Source organism: Lithobates pipiens, unplaced genomic scaffold (assembly GCF_037356315.1).
Source record: "Lithobates pipiens isolate NorthernLeopardFrog02 unplaced genomic scaffold, aLitPip1_a1.2 Scaffold_13, whole genome shotgun sequence".
NCBI lineage: Eukaryota > Metazoa > Chordata > Amphibia > Anura > Ranidae > Lithobates > Lithobates pipiens.
Genome location: NW_027507718.1, coordinates 169,426,457 through 169,445,709, shown reverse-complemented (window position 1 = coordinate 169,445,709; position 19,253 = coordinate 169,426,457). Strand labels below are relative to the sequence as shown.

General features: G+C 38.9%; 1 protein-coding gene across 15 annotated transcripts in view; it reads right to left on the bottom strand.

The window, feature by feature from the left end:
- UNC13A (unc-13 homolog A) overlaps positions 1-19,253 on the bottom strand; it is a 308,976-nt gene that overhangs the window by 11,126 nt on the left and 278,597 nt on the right. For 8 of the 15 annotated variants that reach the window (XM_077475833.1, XM_077475835.1, XM_077475834.1 and 5 more), the window contains 4 exons: positions 14,898-14,978; positions 6,529-6,676; positions 2,963-3,019; positions 1,582-1,674 (listed from right to left, as the gene is read on the bottom strand). In XM_077475833.1, coding sequence (XP_077331959.1) covers positions 1,582-1,674; positions 2,963-3,019; positions 6,529-6,676; positions 14,898-14,978 — 379 coding nt within the window. The remainder of the gene's footprint in view (positions 1-1,581; positions 1,675-2,962; positions 3,020-6,528; positions 6,677-14,897; positions 14,979-19,253) is intronic. The other 7 variants (XM_077475836.1, XM_077475838.1, XM_077475839.1 and 4 more) reach the window with 1 other exon arrangement.

Sequence of the window (19,253 nt, the reverse complement as noted above, 5' to 3'; positions counted from 1 at the left end):
GATACTTAAAGTTTTTTGACAATTTTTTTCTTTTTTTCTTTTTTGTACTGATAGGGGCTTTACCTTTAAACATTGCGCCCACTGGTTTGCCTTTGCTTAGGCTGTGTTTTCCTGTCAGATATAAATTATTGATCCTGGTTAATTAACCAATATTGAACCTTATTTTGGGCTCAGGTGAGCTTATTTATAAATTATTTTATTTTTTACTGATTAGCTAAATTAAACTTATGCACATTTATTTATCATAGGCCCCTTATCTAACGGTGCTGTTTACTCTTTTATGCATTTAGGCTGGTTGAGAGAGCATTTATTCCATCTCAAACCAAATCTAAAAGTTCGGTGTCCCTGTCTCATGTAGAATCCCTACATTAACTCCTTATCTGGTATGTACGAGGCGATATTGTCCCCGTCAATACCATCATATGTAGCTTTTATTTTTTTTATTTCTTTATAATTCTTGTGTTGATCGGTTTTTCCTCTGCCCCCTGCAGTCACCATTGGTGATATATAGGGCTGGATTTTTTACCCCCCGTTGAGAGTGTTCCACCAGTCGTGTGCTTGGAGGTGAGCCGGCGGTATGTATTAATTTGCTAAATGTCCCTTTATTAAATCCATATCCTTTTTCATATGTGCCCATTCCTTAGATTCAATTGTCTATACTTTTGAGCTTACCTTGACTAAGGACCAAGCAGCATTCATTTAATCTACTTTGTATAATATTCGTATGTTTATTTGTTATCATTTATAGTTCTCATTTGTCTCTCCTTGGGTCAAAAAATTGGTTCCCCTGAAGCAGCCATCAAAATGGCGAAACATGTTGGGACTCCTTTGACCAGCAATTAAATTTCGACCATATCAAATTGAGTAGACGATTATTTTATCTAATGTATCGTGTACTTTTGTAAATGTATTTGATGATATATATTTTTATGGTTATTCCATTAAATAAAGAATAAGTATTCATTTCTTTTTAAAATGATGTATTGTATTTAATATTTTGTAGTTTTCTTTGCCTCCATCACTGATTTAATTATTTCATTTTCTATATACCTCATTATTATTAGGCACTGCATAATCCCTTTTTCCCAGCACCATATTTTCTTCATAATAAAGCTCAGGTTCTGTTGTAACCTATATTTTTGGGATATGCCTGCGACTAAACCATGGAATTCCATTTAAATTTATTGTATAAAGTAACTGCCACTTAAACTCTCTCACCTTCACATTTTTCTCAAATTGGCAGCATTGACAGTACTTTCAGGTCCAGTTACAGGGTGGGTCACCACTGCGAACAGTAGGGAAACACATCATCTACCGGTACCATCTGAAGCGGTAGTGCTATATACATAAATAGTAAGTTTAATTTCTTGTTCTGAAAGACTGCAACTACAACTGAGCCTTCAAAATCCATTATGTGAACCTTTTTCCAAGTTGTTCTGTACCCCTCTCATCATCACTGTTGATAAGTCTTTCATAATAAAGTATGTTTAGTTCTCTCATTAGTCTGCTTTGTAAAATCTGTTGGTTTTCAGTGCCATGTGGGTTTTTGAACAAGTAGCAATCAGTATCTTATTTTTTTACCTTTGACACTAATTTTGTGCTCCCCTGTTCCGGGATGGGTGAAGAGTTCTACATGAATGGAAACCTCTCCAACTGAATCATCCACTCCAGATCCTGGCAAATGCAAACATAAGAATACTTAGCATATCATCACAGAACCATAGGCACCAGGCTTATCTGAGTATAACTGCTGACAGGGTCTAAGATGTTTAAAAGGATTAAACAGCACTCGGCAGCCTCCTTTAGAATATACAAATTATATTAGTTTAGTATACTTACACCTGCCAGCAGTCAATTCAGTTTTGGTTTTGATTACTGATGAGCTGGGTTACAATTTGACTTGTAACTCAAGTCTACCAGTTTATACTTGTGACATTCTATGGGTCCACTGCAGTCTATCCATGCTTGCTTGGTGCAACATGCAACATAGTGTTTTCTTTCTGCTTTAAACTGAAAGCATGTGTTAAAACACCCACCCCAAACTCTATCATAATGTGTTACTTTTACACACCTGCATATTCCACCATAGATTTCTTATTTTTCTGTTATTTTATTAACATTTACTTTCTCCAACTTGATCTAAACCAGGGATATGCAATAAACGGACCTCCAGCTGTTGCAAAACTACAAGTGCCCTCATGCCTCTGCCTTTGGGTGTCATGCTTGTGGCTGTCAGAGTCTTGCTATGCCTCATGGGACTTGTAGTTCTGCAACAGCTGGAGGTCCGCTAATTGCATATCCCTGGTCTAAACACTCTCATTATATATTTTATAGTTTAAGAAACAATACTGCTACAAAGTAAATTTGGGCTAAACCAAACTAATTTACTGCATGCTTTCTACAGGCAAAGAATCATCTTGCAGTATCTTGCAAGACAAGCTTCACATTCAGTTTTTAGGATAAGAGTCCCAATAGCGTGCTATATTATATCACCAGTAGCAAAGGAGTTAATACTTCAGTCCCACTTATACAGGTAAACAAATTGCAGCAATTTTGCAGATCTGACATCAGTGTGGTTAGAATAAATATTTCCTTGACATTACTAGGAGGTCACTAAAGAAAGTTCACGAGTCTATAATTGCATTAAATTAGTTAATAATTTAGTATCTTTATACAATTCAGGGATGCATGGGAATAATTAAAGGTTACTTAGCACAGCTACAGGTCAGACACACACAACAAATAAAACATAAAAAGTTTTTTTTTCTATGTAACAAACAACACTGCAAAATGAAGATATGGTATTAACTGCTGACAAGTGGGACTGGAGTTTCTACATGCTTAACCAAACCCCTCCACTACTCCTCATAAGGCAGAAAATTATCTATAGCTGAAAGTGGAAATTATTAATTTGCCTAGCAATATAGGACATGCTTCCAAAACCTTTGCGTCAATGACATACCCTTTTCTGGATAAGTCTCTTCACTAAGAGTAAACCTAATACCTTTTCCACCATGGACTGAGGGATAAAGGAAAGGAAGAAAGAAGAGATGGAAGAGATGTGAAGTAGAAGGTGCAGGTCGACATGAAAAGAGGAATATTTTACTAATTTTAGCATAAATATGTTACCAAAGGGCATGAATCAAGTGCATATTGCAAAATGTGTGACATGTTTTTTAGATGGTTTTAAACTGTACTGGGAAATATGTCTGGTCTGTAACAATAAGTGATATTTTAAAGCTGGCTTAGGTATAGAATGACTATTCTTTGGGCACGGTAGTCATATCATAATTAAGGTAATTTCTTCTTTTAATTTTTTATTTGAAGGGGTTATTTTGACTAAAATTGCTAATTGTAACTTATTTTTTATCTTTTCCTGCTGCTGTCTTTAGGAAACACATTACAACAAAACTTCAAGAATCAGTTTAAGAAGGTAACTTTAGATATATATAACAGATTTTTGGCCTGGTTCATTTTCCCTTTGTGGAACTGATTCATTTAATTTGGAATGACCACTTCTTATGGCCAGTAAAAATTCAAGAAAATTATTACTTTCTTTCTGAACAATTTGAAATATTGATACATTTCTTTGGGAAAGGCCTAAATCATTCCACTATTTAATTACCTCCAATTGTTTAATAGATATTGCATATGTTAAATTCTTACATTTGTGAGGTATTTGTTTTTGTAAAGCTATTGGAGGGTGTTAGCATTCAGCTTTCCTAATCTCAATGGTAACAAATAACCCACTGTACTTTTTAATGGGATGTAGTGAGATAGGTGGGAACACATGGCGTGCTGATTCCCTGTTCTCTTTGGTATTAATAGATTCAACGCTTTTAATTAAAAAGGGACTTGTGATTTAGAAACCACCAGATAATAATAGTAAGTTGGGATTTCTATAAAAGAAACAATGTCAGGAACTTTCTTTTGCAATTATCTGTTATTATAGTGCTGTCTGTGTCCCAGTAAGGTAGAATCACTATCTTTGGTGGATCTCACTTGACAAAGGGGTTTTTACTCTAAAACATTGATTTCCACCTCCACTTGATCCTGTGTGTTCGGATGTCAACTGAAGTTTTTTTTTTCTGGTATCTATCCATGTGTATTGATGTTTATTACTTGTACTTTTATCATGGATCTACTCTCTGTTCTAATGAAAATGTATATGATACTTGTAGCTGAAAGTTTGCATTTGTCTAGATAGAGGCACTAAGGAGAGATCATGTGCATGTACTATAATTTAATGTTATGTTTTTATATGAGGTTTCCTTTCATAAATATATTAAACTTGAGAAGTTACTTGTCTGGATTGCTGTCTATTATTTTACAGTGACCTCTGTCCCTGAAAGCGATGGCAAATCCATCATTTAAAAACTATCACCAAAGAAAGGAGTGAGAGTAAATCTTACAAAAGGGGGTACTAGTGACACTTTTTTAATGAGGATAATTCATTCATTTTGTAGAGATTTGTTTTTACTTCCTGTTGCAACTCCAGGACAGGAAGTGGATGAAAATTTCCACACTGAGATAAACTAAGTAGGGCTTTATACCTTTTCTACTGTACCCAAAACTAAGCAAAAGTTTGGGCTATTAATACATGTTTTTATGGAGCAAAGAGTTGGCAATTGTGGTAAGTTATCACAAACAAATAAAATTTGAGATAGCTAGCTAGCAAAGTAGGTATTTCAGTAAATGAGAACCTACCTGATTTGTAAGTGGCCAAGTGTAAAGCTAGGATTCACATATTTCGGTAAAAAAATTCCTTATGGTAAAAAAATGAAGGGGCCTAATTTATCAATGTTTTCACGTAAGATTCATACAACTTTCATGCATCTTTTAAAGTCGTGTGAGTCTTGGGTGAACACATTTATAATTAAACGCTCAAAACTTCATAAAGTAGTTGATCTGCATAGTAGCCTAATTTTTGCCTGTGAGGAATGATCAAACATTGTCAGATGACATATGTTCTCCAGGAAATCTACATGCAGCTTTTCTGGAGAAAATCTCTGTCTGATGGGGCTTAGCCCTGACTCAGGTGTTCAACTGATACAGTAATTTTTAGCATAGCACAGTATTTTTGTACTATAGTGTTCACTTTGTCTTGCCTAACATGATCATACACGCAACATCAACCACAAAGCAGCTTGCTATTTATCTAAATCAAGCTTTGTAGCTCAGTTCTTATTTTTAAATGTCAATGTCTTACATTTACTAGTTATTTTTTAGATGTTAAACTGATAGCCTTCATGTATTTATTTCATTTTATGAATATGAAAAAATGTAAAACCTAGTGTATAACGTTTTTGTGTATTTATTTCAAAAAGTTTAGTTAGTGCAGTGATGTTGCCATTGAAAGGTTCATTGTGGACTGTGCAGCTGAAGTATAGCTTACATATTGATTGCATAAAATAGGGATTTATAAAAATGAAAAATTGTTTTCTGTGTTTCAGGGACTCCAAAGGGACTATTACATAAAGCAAAGAACACAAGGATAAAAGACATACAAAAATATACATAGATATAAGGCAAAAAACACAGAAAAACAACATATAAAAACATGGTGTGCATGTATCCTTCTTCCAGTATTTATATATTTTTGACCATACACCACTGTCATTATGTGATCTTACCACAATGACTGTAATCTGAGTCACACAGAACACTGTAGTACCTTTTATGCTTGGCTTAACACATTTTTCATGTCTTTATAGTACATCTAAACAAAAACTAGAATGGTTTTGTTTTACTACGTGTCCTTGGCATTAAACATTATGCAAAGTGGCTTAGGAGAATGACTGCTTTTTTTCACTGTAAAGGAACCAAGTATTATTAAATTCAGTAGGGTTTCCCTTCAAAATGTTCATATATTTCAGTGAATATTCTGTGAATCTTGCCTATATTGCCTGGGGGAATATGGGCATATCATATGGTATGTATGCATAGCACAGAATTCTACAAAATAAAAGCAGAAGGCATGTTTTTCAATACAAAAACATCAAAAACGATTATCAAAGTGTCCTAAAAAAAAAAAAGATAGTGTTACCTCCATATTCCATGGCAAACCTATAAATACATTTTCCAGCATAATGCTATACCACAAACCAGAAAAATCTGATGCAACATTACAATAGCAAGAAGTCAGAAGTTCTCTGATGCGTAAAATAAATCAGTTTAAAATATAAATTGTAAGTTGAAAACAATGCAATCAGCATAACACATCTGAAAAACATATAAATGTACGTAATGTGTATTCCTGTTATGGATGATGTGTTTTGGTTTGATGGTGCCATGGATTTTTAAACAGACCGCTTTGCTAATTTGGTATTAGTGCTATGCACAAGTTATTTACTTTTGAGATAGTAACATTTCTCTGCTGTCTTCAATTAGGAAATAAAAAGTGAGGAGTAAAAAAAGGATACACAATAATTATAAAGTTGACATATATTTTCTGTTAAAAGTATTACATCGCTGAACATGTAAAAAACATTTAAAAGGATTATATAAAACATATGAAATAAGTCTCACCCTGAGCAGTCTGTGTTTGGACAAAGGTTTTAATGAGTGTGTCCGTTGCTTGTGTATATAGAGAGAGTGCATAGCGCAGAGACTGCAGGTCAGGACTTTTCTCCAAGAAAGTCTTTTTAAGACCAACACCTCCAGCGTGGAAATATTGCTGTATTGAAAGAAAAGAAGGTACAATGAGTGGCACAACAGTCACAGTGACAAAAACACTGAATGAATGTCACTGCCATTAATGTATTTTGGATTATCAATATCACTAGAACCAAAACTAAAGGCATCATACTCATAGCTGTGACTGCCCCTCAATCCTAGTTACTCAGAAAATTGGCAATTATTGACAGCAGGCGAAGAAGCCTGCATGACACCAGGGAAATACACATAGTAGAGAAACTAGTACAAATAAAGGGGACAAAAAGGACTAGGGGCGCACAGGGCAAGTACATAACAGCCAACTAAAGATTGCTGGCTACAACCCTGTAAGTGTGCAGTGGCTCACAGTGTTATGAGGTACAAATTCAGGGTATTGTAGGGTTTTCCTTGAAGTTTAGCAAACAGGTGATACTAAAATCTTTTTTTGTGCCTAAAATAACAAACATGTTATACTTACCTGCTCTGTGTAATGGTTTTCCAGCCCTGATCCTCCTCTTCTCAGGTCCCTCTTTGGCTCTCCTGGCCCCTTCCCCCTAACAAGTGCCCTCACAGCAATCAGCTTGCTATGGGGGCACCCTGAGCCGCAGCTCCGTGTGCCCATTCAGACACAGAGCCATGCTAGGCTCCGCCTCCTCTCCCCTTTCATTGGCTCACTGACTTTGATTGACAGCAGCAAGGGCCAATGGTGTTCTGCTACTGTCTCAGCCAATGAGGATGCAATCCTGGGCAGCCGAGTCTCTCCTGCAACATCGCTGGATAAAGATGGGCTCAAGTAAGTATTAGAGGGGCTGAGGGGAGCTGCTGCACACAGAAGGTTCTTTATCTAAATGTATAGAATGCATTAAGATAAAAAAAAATTCTGCCTTTACAATCACTTTAAGGGTCGCTCGCCCGCTTATTGCAGCAAACCTTCAATTGTACAAGAAGTCATTCATTACTACTGCCACTTATTAATGACAGCTTACAGCTCAGGGCTGTAGTTGCTAGGATGATGGTGGCTGCCAATGTTCTAGCAACCAGTGACACATTTCTGGTCCAATTCGGCTAAATTTAGGTTGTGAGGCTAAGAATTCTGACTGATGTCATTGACCTAATATGACCATAACTTTTTTGTAGAGAGGTAACAAGGATTACTATGTATTCCTTACTCAACCCCATGATGGGGCAGCATCTACGAGCTCCCTTATTTTTCTGGTACAGTAATTTTTATTGAAAAAACAAAATGCACAGGTGCAGATCAACAACCCCCTTATGGATAAAGGTTTGGTGTGGATGCAGGAAATCCCCTTTTTTTTCACAGAGAAAAGTAGATCAAGTAGTAATTGTAATTGTATTGTTTCACTTTAAGAATTATGAAAAGAACTGCTCTGTTGAACAGTATCTTTCATAAAAAGAAAAATGTTGCACTGGTACAGTTTGACAATCGCTTGCCTTAAAAATGGAGGGAGCTGAAGATTTGGCTCCTATTGAACCTGGAGGTTTGCTATAACATTTGCAATTCCTGAATCTTTTGAGTAGTTTATTTGGAACATCCCTAATGGGGAGCTGGACCCTGCCATAGAGAAGACGTAGCAAAGCATAAAAAAAAACAAAAAAAAGCCTTCAGCAAATCAATACAACTTTCAGGGGAATATTGAATAAACAATATTTTCAATTACATGCTTAAGGGATGCCATTAAAGTATATGTGGTGTTATGGAATAGTACAATTCTCATGAACAGCGTAAACATGGTATTCTGGCATCACATATTTTGTATTAGCAAATAATTTTTTTTTTTACTGTTACATTATTGATTGGCTAAAGCAGCTACACCCCATTCTGACTCATTACAAATTTAAAAAAAAAAGCTTTTTTTTTTTTTTTTTTTAGATATTGTTTTCTCTTACAAAAAAATAAAGCACATCTTTCACCTTTGTGCAGATTAGCCAGTACTAGCAATAGCAGTTTATTGGTTTAGTTTTGACCTTTTCAAAGCAGTATGCACTAAAACCAAAACCAGAACCACATATTCCTGAACCCATCCTTGTATCTCCAATTATTTCCAAAATATGCAAATTATATACTTCAGGTATGTGTTTGTTAGAAATTGTCTAGTGTCAGGACAGTACATGAGCACTTGAATGAGAAATGGAAAGAGCAGAGCATTGTGAGCCTCTTTTAACACATCTGCTTACAACAGCACTACTGTGGTCTGCAGCCTCTACCTGCAACATCTTTATCGACAACATATCAGCCGTGGTAAATTTACCACATGCATAATATAACATATGACTCTGCACCACAATGCTCAGTGGGAGCAGCACCTCACCTGTCCCATATAATCCAGCAGGAAGTTTCTGGCCCTTTCTCTCCCCCTCAAGGGCACATAGCAGCCATTTCTTTTAAGGAGGAGTGTTTGCATGTCAAGGCATACTTGTGCACTACAAATGTAAGCACCAAAGCACCACATATTTATCCCCCATATTGTCATAACGTCTAAGAAATTCTGGAAATCGCCTTTATTAAAAAACATGGTCAGACAGGTCTGAAGTGATATGCAGAGGTTCTACATTTTTAACAATGTTTTATATTTGCAACTTCCTTTTTTTTATTTTGATTGATCAAACATGCGCAAGGATGTAATGTAACATAGGTGCTATCTAAAAAAAAAGTCTTAGGGCTAAACACCATCTTGTCCCTATGCAAAAATTAAACAACTGTTTATTTGGGATGCTGGGCATGGAGGTGATGATGATGGCTAGGATTTTTCTTGGTCTTATCTGTACATGGTTCTCTGTTGAAACGCAGCCTTTCACTTTAACCCCAACTGCATCCCTGGGCTCTTCTGACAATGTGGAGGGTAGTGATAGCATAATAAAAAAGGTAGACCCAGACATTTCAAAGGAGTTGGAAGTGTCATTCAAGAAGCCCAGGAAATACTAATTAACATACGCAACAGAGTTGTAAAGCAGATCAAAGAAGAAATTTGTCTCACTGAAGCCATCAAATGCAAGTTTTTATCCGGAAAGAAAATAGTACAGTGGATCAATAAAAAAAATGAAACTGCACATTGTCCACTGCCTTGCAGTAACAGCAAATATGACACCCAACTGGAAGATGTGATTGTACTGACTACAAGGAATACCACCTTATAGGTGAGAGTAGAGAGAGAGGCATGTCTCTAACGGTGTAAAAAGACTGCATCTGAAGTGAAAAAAAAAACAGATTGTCACAGAAAACAGACATCAGACCCTCTGTGGTATGTGCACAAAAGGATGTGAACCCTTAAAAAAGCAGAGGCGCAGAGGCTAAGCATACACACATATCTTTACCACAGTGTAGCATCCCCTTTTCCTTTAAAAACACTTTGTAAACATCTGGGAACTGAGGAGACCAGTTACTGTAGTCTTGGGAGAGGAATATTGTCCCATTCTTGCCTGATATAGGATTCCAAGTGCTGAACAGTCCTGGGTCTTCTTTGTTGTATTTTTCCTTTCAAGATGTGTCAGATATTTTTAATTGGTAAAAGGTCTGGACTGCAGGCAGGCCAATTAGGCACCCAGAATCTTCTACTATGAAGCCATGCTGTAGTCATAGATGCAATTTGTAGTTTAGCATTGTCCTGCTGAAATATGCAAGGCCTTCCCTGAAAAATACATTGTCTGGGAGCATATGCTGCTCTAAAACCTGGATATATCTTTCAGCATTGATGGTGCCTTTCAAGATGTGCAAACTGCCAATTCCATATGCACTAATGCATCCCCACACCATCAGAGAGGAAAGCTCTTTAACCCCTTCCCAACTGGTGCATGCCGATGTACGTCGGCAGAATGGCACGGGCAGGCATATTGGCGTACAGGTACGTCCAATCTTTAATGCCGTCCTGCCATCGCTGGCGGTGTACTCGCATGCCGGTCGGGACCCCCGTGAGTCCGATCGCGGGTCCCGCGGACTCGATCGCCGCAGGCATACCCGTGATCATCTCACGGGGCGGCTGAACGGAGAGATGCCGTTATAAACAGCATCTCCCCTTTCTGCCTAGCAACAAGTGACGCTGATCTCTGCTCCATGTCATTGGAGCAGAGATCAGTGTTCAAAAAAGAAAGCCCAGCCCCCAACAGTTAGTAACACACCCCTAGGAACACTTAACCCCTACACTGCCACCCAGTGGTTAACCCCTTCACTGCCAGTGCCATTTACACAGGAATTACTGCATTTATATAGCAGTGATTGCTGTATAAATGACAATAGTCCCAAAAATGTGTAAAAAATAGCTGATGTGTCTGCCATAAAAATCGCTGATCGCTGCCATTACTAGTAAAAAAAAAATATTAATAAAAATGCCATAAAACTATCCCCTATTTTGTAAACACTATAACTTTCGCCCAAACCAATCAATAATCGCTTATTGTGATTTTTTTAACCAAAAATATGTAGAAGAATACGTATCGGCCTAAACTGAGGGAAAAAAAATGTTTTTTATATATTTTGGGGGGATATTTATTATAACAAAAAGTAAAAAATAATGAGTTTTTTTCAAAATTGTCGCTCTATTTTTGTTTATAGCGCAAAAAATAAAACCGCAGGGGTGATCAAATACCACCAAAAGAAAGCTCTATTTATGGGAAAAAAAGGACGTAAATTTTATGTGGGAGCCACGTCGCATGACCGCGCAATTGTCAGTTAAAGCGACACAGTGCCGAATCGCAAAAAGTGGTCTGGTCTTTAGCCAGCAAAATGGTCCGGTCTGTAAGTGGTTAACTAAGAGCTGATAAAAAGCCAGAATGTCCCTCTCTTTAGTCTGGAGGATGCAGTGTCCATGGCTGCTAAATAGAATGTAAAATTTCAATTTGTCTGATCACAGGCCCAGACAGCTTTGGCCCAGAGTAGACAGCATTGTTTCTGGATCATGTTCAGATATAGCTTCTTCTGTGTATGATAAAGCATTACCTTTCCTTTTTGGATAATACAGCGAACTGTGTTCACACACAATGCTTTTTGGAAGTATTCCTGAGCCCATACAATGATGTCCATCACAGAATCATGCTTGTTTTTATTGTAGTGCCGTCAGCGGGCCTGGAGATCATGGACAACTAATGCAGTGTTTTGGCCTTCTCCCTTGCGTACAGAGATTCCTCCAGATTCTCAGAATCTTTTGATGATATTATGTACTGTAGATGATGACATATTTAACAACTTAACACCCGGCCTGTACATATACGGCCAGATGGGAGCTCTCTCATTCTGAGTGGATTTCAGGAATGTCCTTCAGAAGGAGGGGGATCGCAAGCGCGTGCGGTGCAATCTTGATGCGCTCGTGTCATCCGGACACGGCGCATCTCCGATCAGCAGGAGGGCTCTGTGATTGCCCCTCCTGATCACATGACAGGTGTGTCCAATCACAGCCATCATGTGATGTAAACACAGAGCCGGTTGCTAGGCAATCGGCTCTCCTCTCCTCACACGGAAGTTGTCGGTGAGGAGAAGAGAGCAGCTTTTTACTCACTGACCACCAACCTAATGTAAACACACAGTGTAAAACACAATGTCCCAAAACACATGTCCCCAAAACACATCCCCAAATAATAAAAACACATGTCCCCCACATATGTTCCACTAAAATCACATGTTCCAATGATTATCTGCACAATATGGGCATGATCACCTGCACACATCTGTGCATGATCATTTGCATACATATGTCTGTGATCACACAAACCAATTATTATACACTTAACGGAAAAAATTTTAACAAAAAAATGTAGCAGAATACATTTTGGCTTAAATTTATGCCAAAATTAGATTTTATTGGATTTCTTTTAAAATAGAAAGAAGAAAATATTGTTATTTTTTCAAAATTTCCGCTCTTTTTTTGCTTATATCACAAAAAATTCAAAACGGAGTCACAAATGGATAAAAATTTCATTTGGGTAGAGTGTAGCATGACCGCACAATTCTTATTGAAAATGCGAGAGCGCTGAAAGCTGAAAAATGGTCTGGGGTTAAAGTCTTTGCAATTTTATTTTAAGGAACATTTTTCTGAAATTTTTCAACAATTTTTCGATGCAGTTTTGCACAGATTGCTGAACTTCTGGTCATCTTTTTTTTTTAGACACTTTGACTCTCTAAGATGCTCCTTTCATACTCCGTCATGTTACTGACCTATAGCCAATTAGCCTAATTAGTTGCAAATTGTTCTTCCAGCGCTTCCTTGTTAGTACCAGTTACTTTTCCAGCTTTTTCTTGTCCTGTCTCCATTTTTTTGAGACGTGTTGCTGCCAACTATTTCAAAATTACTTTTTTTTGTTTAAATAGTACATTTTCTCAGTTTAAACATGAAATGTTTTCCATTTTTTATTGTGAATGAAATATGAGTTTATGAGATGTGCAAATCATTGCATTCTGCTTTTATGTAGCTTTCACTCCAAACCTCTTTGGAATTGGGTTTGCAAATATCCTGGTAACCAGTATAGATACAACCCTGTCATGCCTTATCCACATCGCTAGTCCTGTCCAGGGTCCTGGCTTTGCCTGTCATGGTGGGCATACCCCAAAGGGGGTCTTCAGAATCTGGGTAGTATTGGAATGGACCACATTACAGGCTGGCCCCGCTGTTGCAGGGACTGGTTCCCAAGACCAGTCAGATCTTAATAGACATGTTGATGTCAGAAGGAAATCTGGGGAAAAATATAAATGAGTCTTCTCCAACAGGAAAAGGGGTCCATCGCTTAAGGACACTTGCAAAAAACTGGAGTCTTACAGAGTGGAAAAGGTTATATGGGTACATGGGGAAGAGTGTTCGCAGCAAAGCTTTTTCTGCTTGTGCTGTTTCTGTTCTGTTAATTCATACTGTTTTTTTTCATTAAACCTATTAGTAATGACATATAAAATTGGCTAGCAACAGGACAGTTTTAATTAGGGATATCAAGCCTAACTGGGGCATACCAAACTCTTATTTTATTTGTGCGGTGAATGTTAGTGATGTCATGTGAGATGCTTTAAATGCACAGCGTTCTTGCACTTTAATTTTGCTCCTTGACAGACTTTCAGCAACAACTGTCTAATGTGCTATAATCACCTCAAGCCTGAAGTTATAATCTAAAAAAATCCTTACAATGCAATTTAAAGAACTCAAGCACAGTTTGTTAAAATAGAAGTAAACCCAACAATTAAAACGTCATATGTTTAACATATAATATATATATAAAGGTCCTTGTTTTGCCACTTTGTACTATGGAGCAACAAAGCTCTACCCGTGTCTCCCACAATCTCCTGCCTGCTAATCACCCTTTTAAATGCCTTCCCATAGGAAAATATACGTTTATTTTGCTCCGCAAACCAATAATGGGTTGGGTTTACTGTGAACCCAAGCTTGACCCAAATAAACTCATATACATGGTCAACCCACTGTTATGCCCCTCCTCCTTTTTTTTATTCCCTCCTCCTCATCTCTATCTTTCTTCTTCTTTTCCCTTATCCGTTCTTATTCACCTCCCTGTATCTCTTTCCCCCTTACCTAAAAATCCCCCTCCCTTCCCACCCCCCTTTTCTCTTTTCCTTCCCACCCTCCTTTTCTCTTTTCCTTCCCACCCCCCTTTTCTCTTTTCCTTCCATCCATAACCAAACCCTCTCTTAATCTATCAGGAAATAGCCTGATCCCCACCCCCACTTTACTCCTCAAAGGAAACTGAGCTTATTAGCTCAATTGTGCTTTACTCCCAAGGGTATGTACAACACAGAAGCTCTCTGAGTTCCTAAACCATGTCAAATTGTAACTTTGTAGACTTTGTGCTTCCCGTGTATGCGTACTGCTTTTTGAAATGTATTTACCCTGTATGCTTCTTTATTAGAAAGTATTTATAAAAAAAAGTGGCCCTACCGCTCAAGACTTCACAAAGGTGGAGAAGAAAATCAGGCGATGTTATGTGCAAAAGGTAATTTTCCTTTAAATTGTGTTTCCTGATGCATTGACAAATGAAATAATAGAATGACTGTATGGTAAACTGAAGCAAGAATTTCCCTGAATCTTGTGCTACAGATAGCAAATTTTTTATTTTTTACAAAATCAGTCATAAAGGGGCTGTCATTTTTCTCAGCCGAGGCTGCCCTTTTGATATTAACAGTGAATGTCAGCTCAGTTGGGAATTTTCATTCCGTGGTTTTAAATAAAAAAATAAAAAAATAAAAAACACTGTGAGAAAATGTTATTATCTTGATGTGCCTGTAGTGTTGTAGTCATTACCTTAATAGTGTCGAGTGCAAGCTCCACCACGGCACACTGCTTAGGAGTCAGACTTTTTGCTTCCTCCCTCACCATGTGATCCTACATGAGGAAAAAAATTAAAATAATGTCAATAGATAGAAAGGACTGATAAGGCAAGAATGATTAATTGTTATAGACTGCAATTATATAAAAGCAAAGGAGAAGGCCTTCAAAAAATACAAGGTTGAGGGATCATCATCAGCATTCAGACTATAAAGAATGCAACAAGAAATCTAAGGGTGCAATAAGGATGGCTAAGGCCCCATACACACTATCAGTTTTTCTGCTGAGTTTTTCCTTCAGATTTACCAAAACCACATAATATGAGGTCAAACCTTAGGAGTTTCAATGTGTATGCAATCAGGCAGGCCCTTCTACTACATGGTTTTGGTAAACCTGAAGGATAAAATCAGCAGATAATCTGATAGTGTGTATGGGGCTTAAGATAGAACATGAAAGACACATAGCGGGGGAGAGCAAAAACAATCCCAAGAAATTATTTAAATATGTAAACAGTAAAAAAGGTAGGACAGACCATATTGGCCCCATTAAGAATGAGGAAGGACATCTGGTTACAAAGGATGGGGAGATGGCGAAGGTATTGAATTTATTCTTCTCCTCAGTCTTCACAAGGGAATCGGGGGGGCTTCAGTAACCAAAACTGTTGCGTGTTTATCCTCATGACACATCACAGGAAGCACCTCCATGGTTAACAGAGGACAGAATTAAAATTAGACTTGGGAAACTTAACATTAAAAAATCACCGGGACCAGATGGCTTGCAACTAAGGGTAATTAGGGAACTAAAGTCAAGTAATTGCCAGACCATTGTTCCTAATTTTTACTGACAGTCTACTGACTGGAATGGTACCAGCTGATTGGAGAAAAGCCAATGTGGCACCAATATTTAAAAAGGGCCCAAAATACATCCCTGGGAATTACAGACCAGTTAGCCTAACATCAATAGTATGTAAACTCTTGGAGGGGATGATAAGAGACTATATACAAGATTTTAGTAATGAGAACGGTAGCATTAGCAGTAATCAGCATGGATTCATGAAGAATCATTCTTGCCAAACCAATCTATTAACCTTCTATGAGGAGGAGTTGACGTTTAGATAAAGGAAGGCCCGTAGACGTGGTGTATCTGGATTTTGCTAAAGCATTTGACACAGTTCCCCATAAATGTTTACTGTACAAAATAAGGTCTGTTGGCATGGACCACAGGGTGAGTACATAGATTGAAAATTGGCTACAAGGGCGAGTTCAGAGGGTGGTGATAAATGGGGAGTACTTGGAATGGTCAGGGGTGGGTAGTGGGGTCCCCCAGGGTTCTGTGCTGGGACCAATCCTATTTAATTTGTTCATAAACGACCTGGAGGATGGGGTAAATAATTCAATCTCTGTATTTGCGGACGATACTAAGCTAAGCAGGGCAATAACTTCCCCGCAGGATGTGGAAACCTTGCAAAAGGATCTGAACAAATGAATGGGGTGGACAACTACATGGCCAATAAGGTTTGATGTAGAAACATTTAAAATAATGCATTTGTGCGCCCTCCCACCCTCAGCCCCATGCTTCTACATAGCCTGCAGGTGTGGGACTCAGTTCGCTTTTCTAGCAATCTGATGTCCCCCTTTCTACCCCTACTTCCCATCACTCATAACCCTCTTTTCCCCCCGGATCTGGAGGAGCCCCAGGCATTTTCCTGGTGGTCCTCACATGGCTACCCACGAGTCCAAAATTTCCTTTCCTCGCGCCTATTCCCCTCCTGGGAGAGTATCCGGGAAACGAAAGGGGCGCCGGCTAGCGAACATTATCACTTTATCCAATTAAAGCACTGGATTGCAGCGTTGCGCCGCAGGTCCACCTACCCCTTCCAAAAAACTTTTTTTGAACACTCATGCCAACACGCCCCAGGGTCCCCAAGCCTTATTTCGGCCATTTATGCCTCCCTGAATAGCCGTTCGCCATCAGCACCCCTCTCTTATATGACTCAATGGGAAAAGGACCTTCAGACCCCAGTGGACCCAGAGGACTGGAGCAGGGCCTGGAAAACAATCACCAAATGCTCATTCAACACAAATACCCTGGAGGCTGCATATAAAGTAATGCTCTGATGGTATTGGGTACCTGCCCGCACAGCTCGGGCTTTCCCTGGGAGTACGGACAGGTGCTTCCGCAACTGTGGACAGCGAGGGGATGTTTTGCATACATGGTGGGCTTGCCCAAGGCTGGTGGGGTTCTGGTCGAGGATTTTTGGTTTGCTGCAGACACTTTTCCACCTAACCATCCGAAGGGACCCTAAGCTAGCCCTCCTACATTGCCCGGTACCTGGTTTGCGGGGCCCTCAACAGAAGTTGGCTACTTATCTATTTATAGCGGCCAAGCGGACCATTGCCCAAGCCTGGAAGTCCCGACGGGTAGATTTTCAAGGTGTTAAAACCCGCATGACTGCAATGTTACTGCAGGAACGTATGTCCAGTATTGTTCATGATTCTCATGCTAAATTTCTAAAAATCTGGGAGCCGTGGATCTCCTATGAGTTCCCCGCGCTCCAAGCTGCATGCCTGGGCTTGGTCTGACTCCTCTTGGCGAGGCATCCACACCCGAACGTTTCCCCCCCCCCTTTTCTTCCCCTTCTTGTCTCTCTATCTTTTCTTCTTTTGTTCCCTATTTTTCTTCGCTTTTCTTTGTAATCTCTCCCATTGCTAACAAACTCTGCTGCCCCCTGTTGGAGGGGGTGGTGGAAGAAGGGCCTGCCCTCTGGACACGACGAGGGAACGAGTAGCCTGGTCTTGGAACCAGTCTCGATACCATCCCCTACGCATATTCCCTCCCTTTTTTTTTTTTCTGTTTATTATGCATATAATGTGCTGGCTGGCCCTTTGGTTATACATTCATGCTTTGTAGCCCCTGCGAGGGCGCACAAGGAGCAGATTGTAGTCTCTTGTTTATTTCTGTTTGTTAAACTTTTCAATAAAAAAATATTGAAACAGAAAATAATGCATTTGGGTGGCAAAAATATGAATGCAATCTATACACTGGGGGGAGAACTTCTGGGGGAATCTAGGATGGAAAAGGACCTAGGGGTCCTAGTAGATGATAGGTTCAGCAATGGCATGCAATGCCAAGCTGCTGCTAACAAAGCAAGCAGAATATTCACATGCATTAAAAAGGGGATCAACTCCAGAGATAAAACGATAATTCTCCTCCTCTACAAGACTCTGGTCCGGCCACACCTAGAGTATGCCGTCCAGTTCTGGGCATCAGTCCTCAGGAAAGATGTACTTGAAATGGAGCGAGTACAAAGAAGGGCAACAAAGCTAATAAAGGGTCTGGAGTATATCAGTTATGAGGAAAGGTTACGAGCATTGAATTTATTCTCTCTGCAGAAGAGACGCTTGAGAGGGGATATGATTTCAATATACAAATACTATACTGGTGACCTGACAATAGGGATAAAACTTTTTCGCAGAAGGGAGTTTACAAGACTTGTGGCCACTCCTTAAAATTAAAAGAAAAAAGGTTTAACCTTAAACTATGTAGAGGGTTCTTTACTGCAAGAATGGCAAGAATGGGGTATTCTCTTCCACAGGCGGTGGTCTTGGGGGGGGGGGGGCATTAATAGTTTCAAGAAACTATTAGATAAGCACCTGAAAGACCACAACATACAGGGATATACAATGTAATACTGACATATAATCACACACATAGGTTGGACTTGTGTGTTTTTTCAACCTAACCAACTATGTAATTGGATCATATAAATGAAACAAGAACTTTTTCATTCATCACTGCAAAATCTTAATTAATCGGGTGTTAACAATGCTACAGAAAACAGTTTAGGAATATATAGAAGCTGCCATTGCTAACCTCCCATCCTGAAACTTTCAGAGCTGCTAAAACAGTTTTTATATAGGTAAGGAGAAGCAGAAAATATCACTACTCTAAGCAAAAACCAACTGCCTTCCTTTATGGCACTAATGACAAATGCCTTAAACTTTGGAAACATATATGCAGCCCTCAAGCTATTATATAATTCTATTATACGATAGAATCCTGGACCTTCTCTCTTTCTTCCCATTCTCTGACCCATGTACAGTGCCTTGCAAAAGTATTCACACCCCTAGGACAAAATAAAAGAAAAAGTCAATGTGCATAACTATTCACCTCCCTAAAGTCAATACTTTGTAGAGCCACCTTTTGCAGCTATCACAGCTCCAAGTCGCATTGGATAAGCCTCTATGAGCTTGCCACATCTTAACACTGGGATTTTTGCACATTCCTCGCAAAACTGCTCCAGCTCCTTCAAGTTGGATGGTTTGCGCTTGT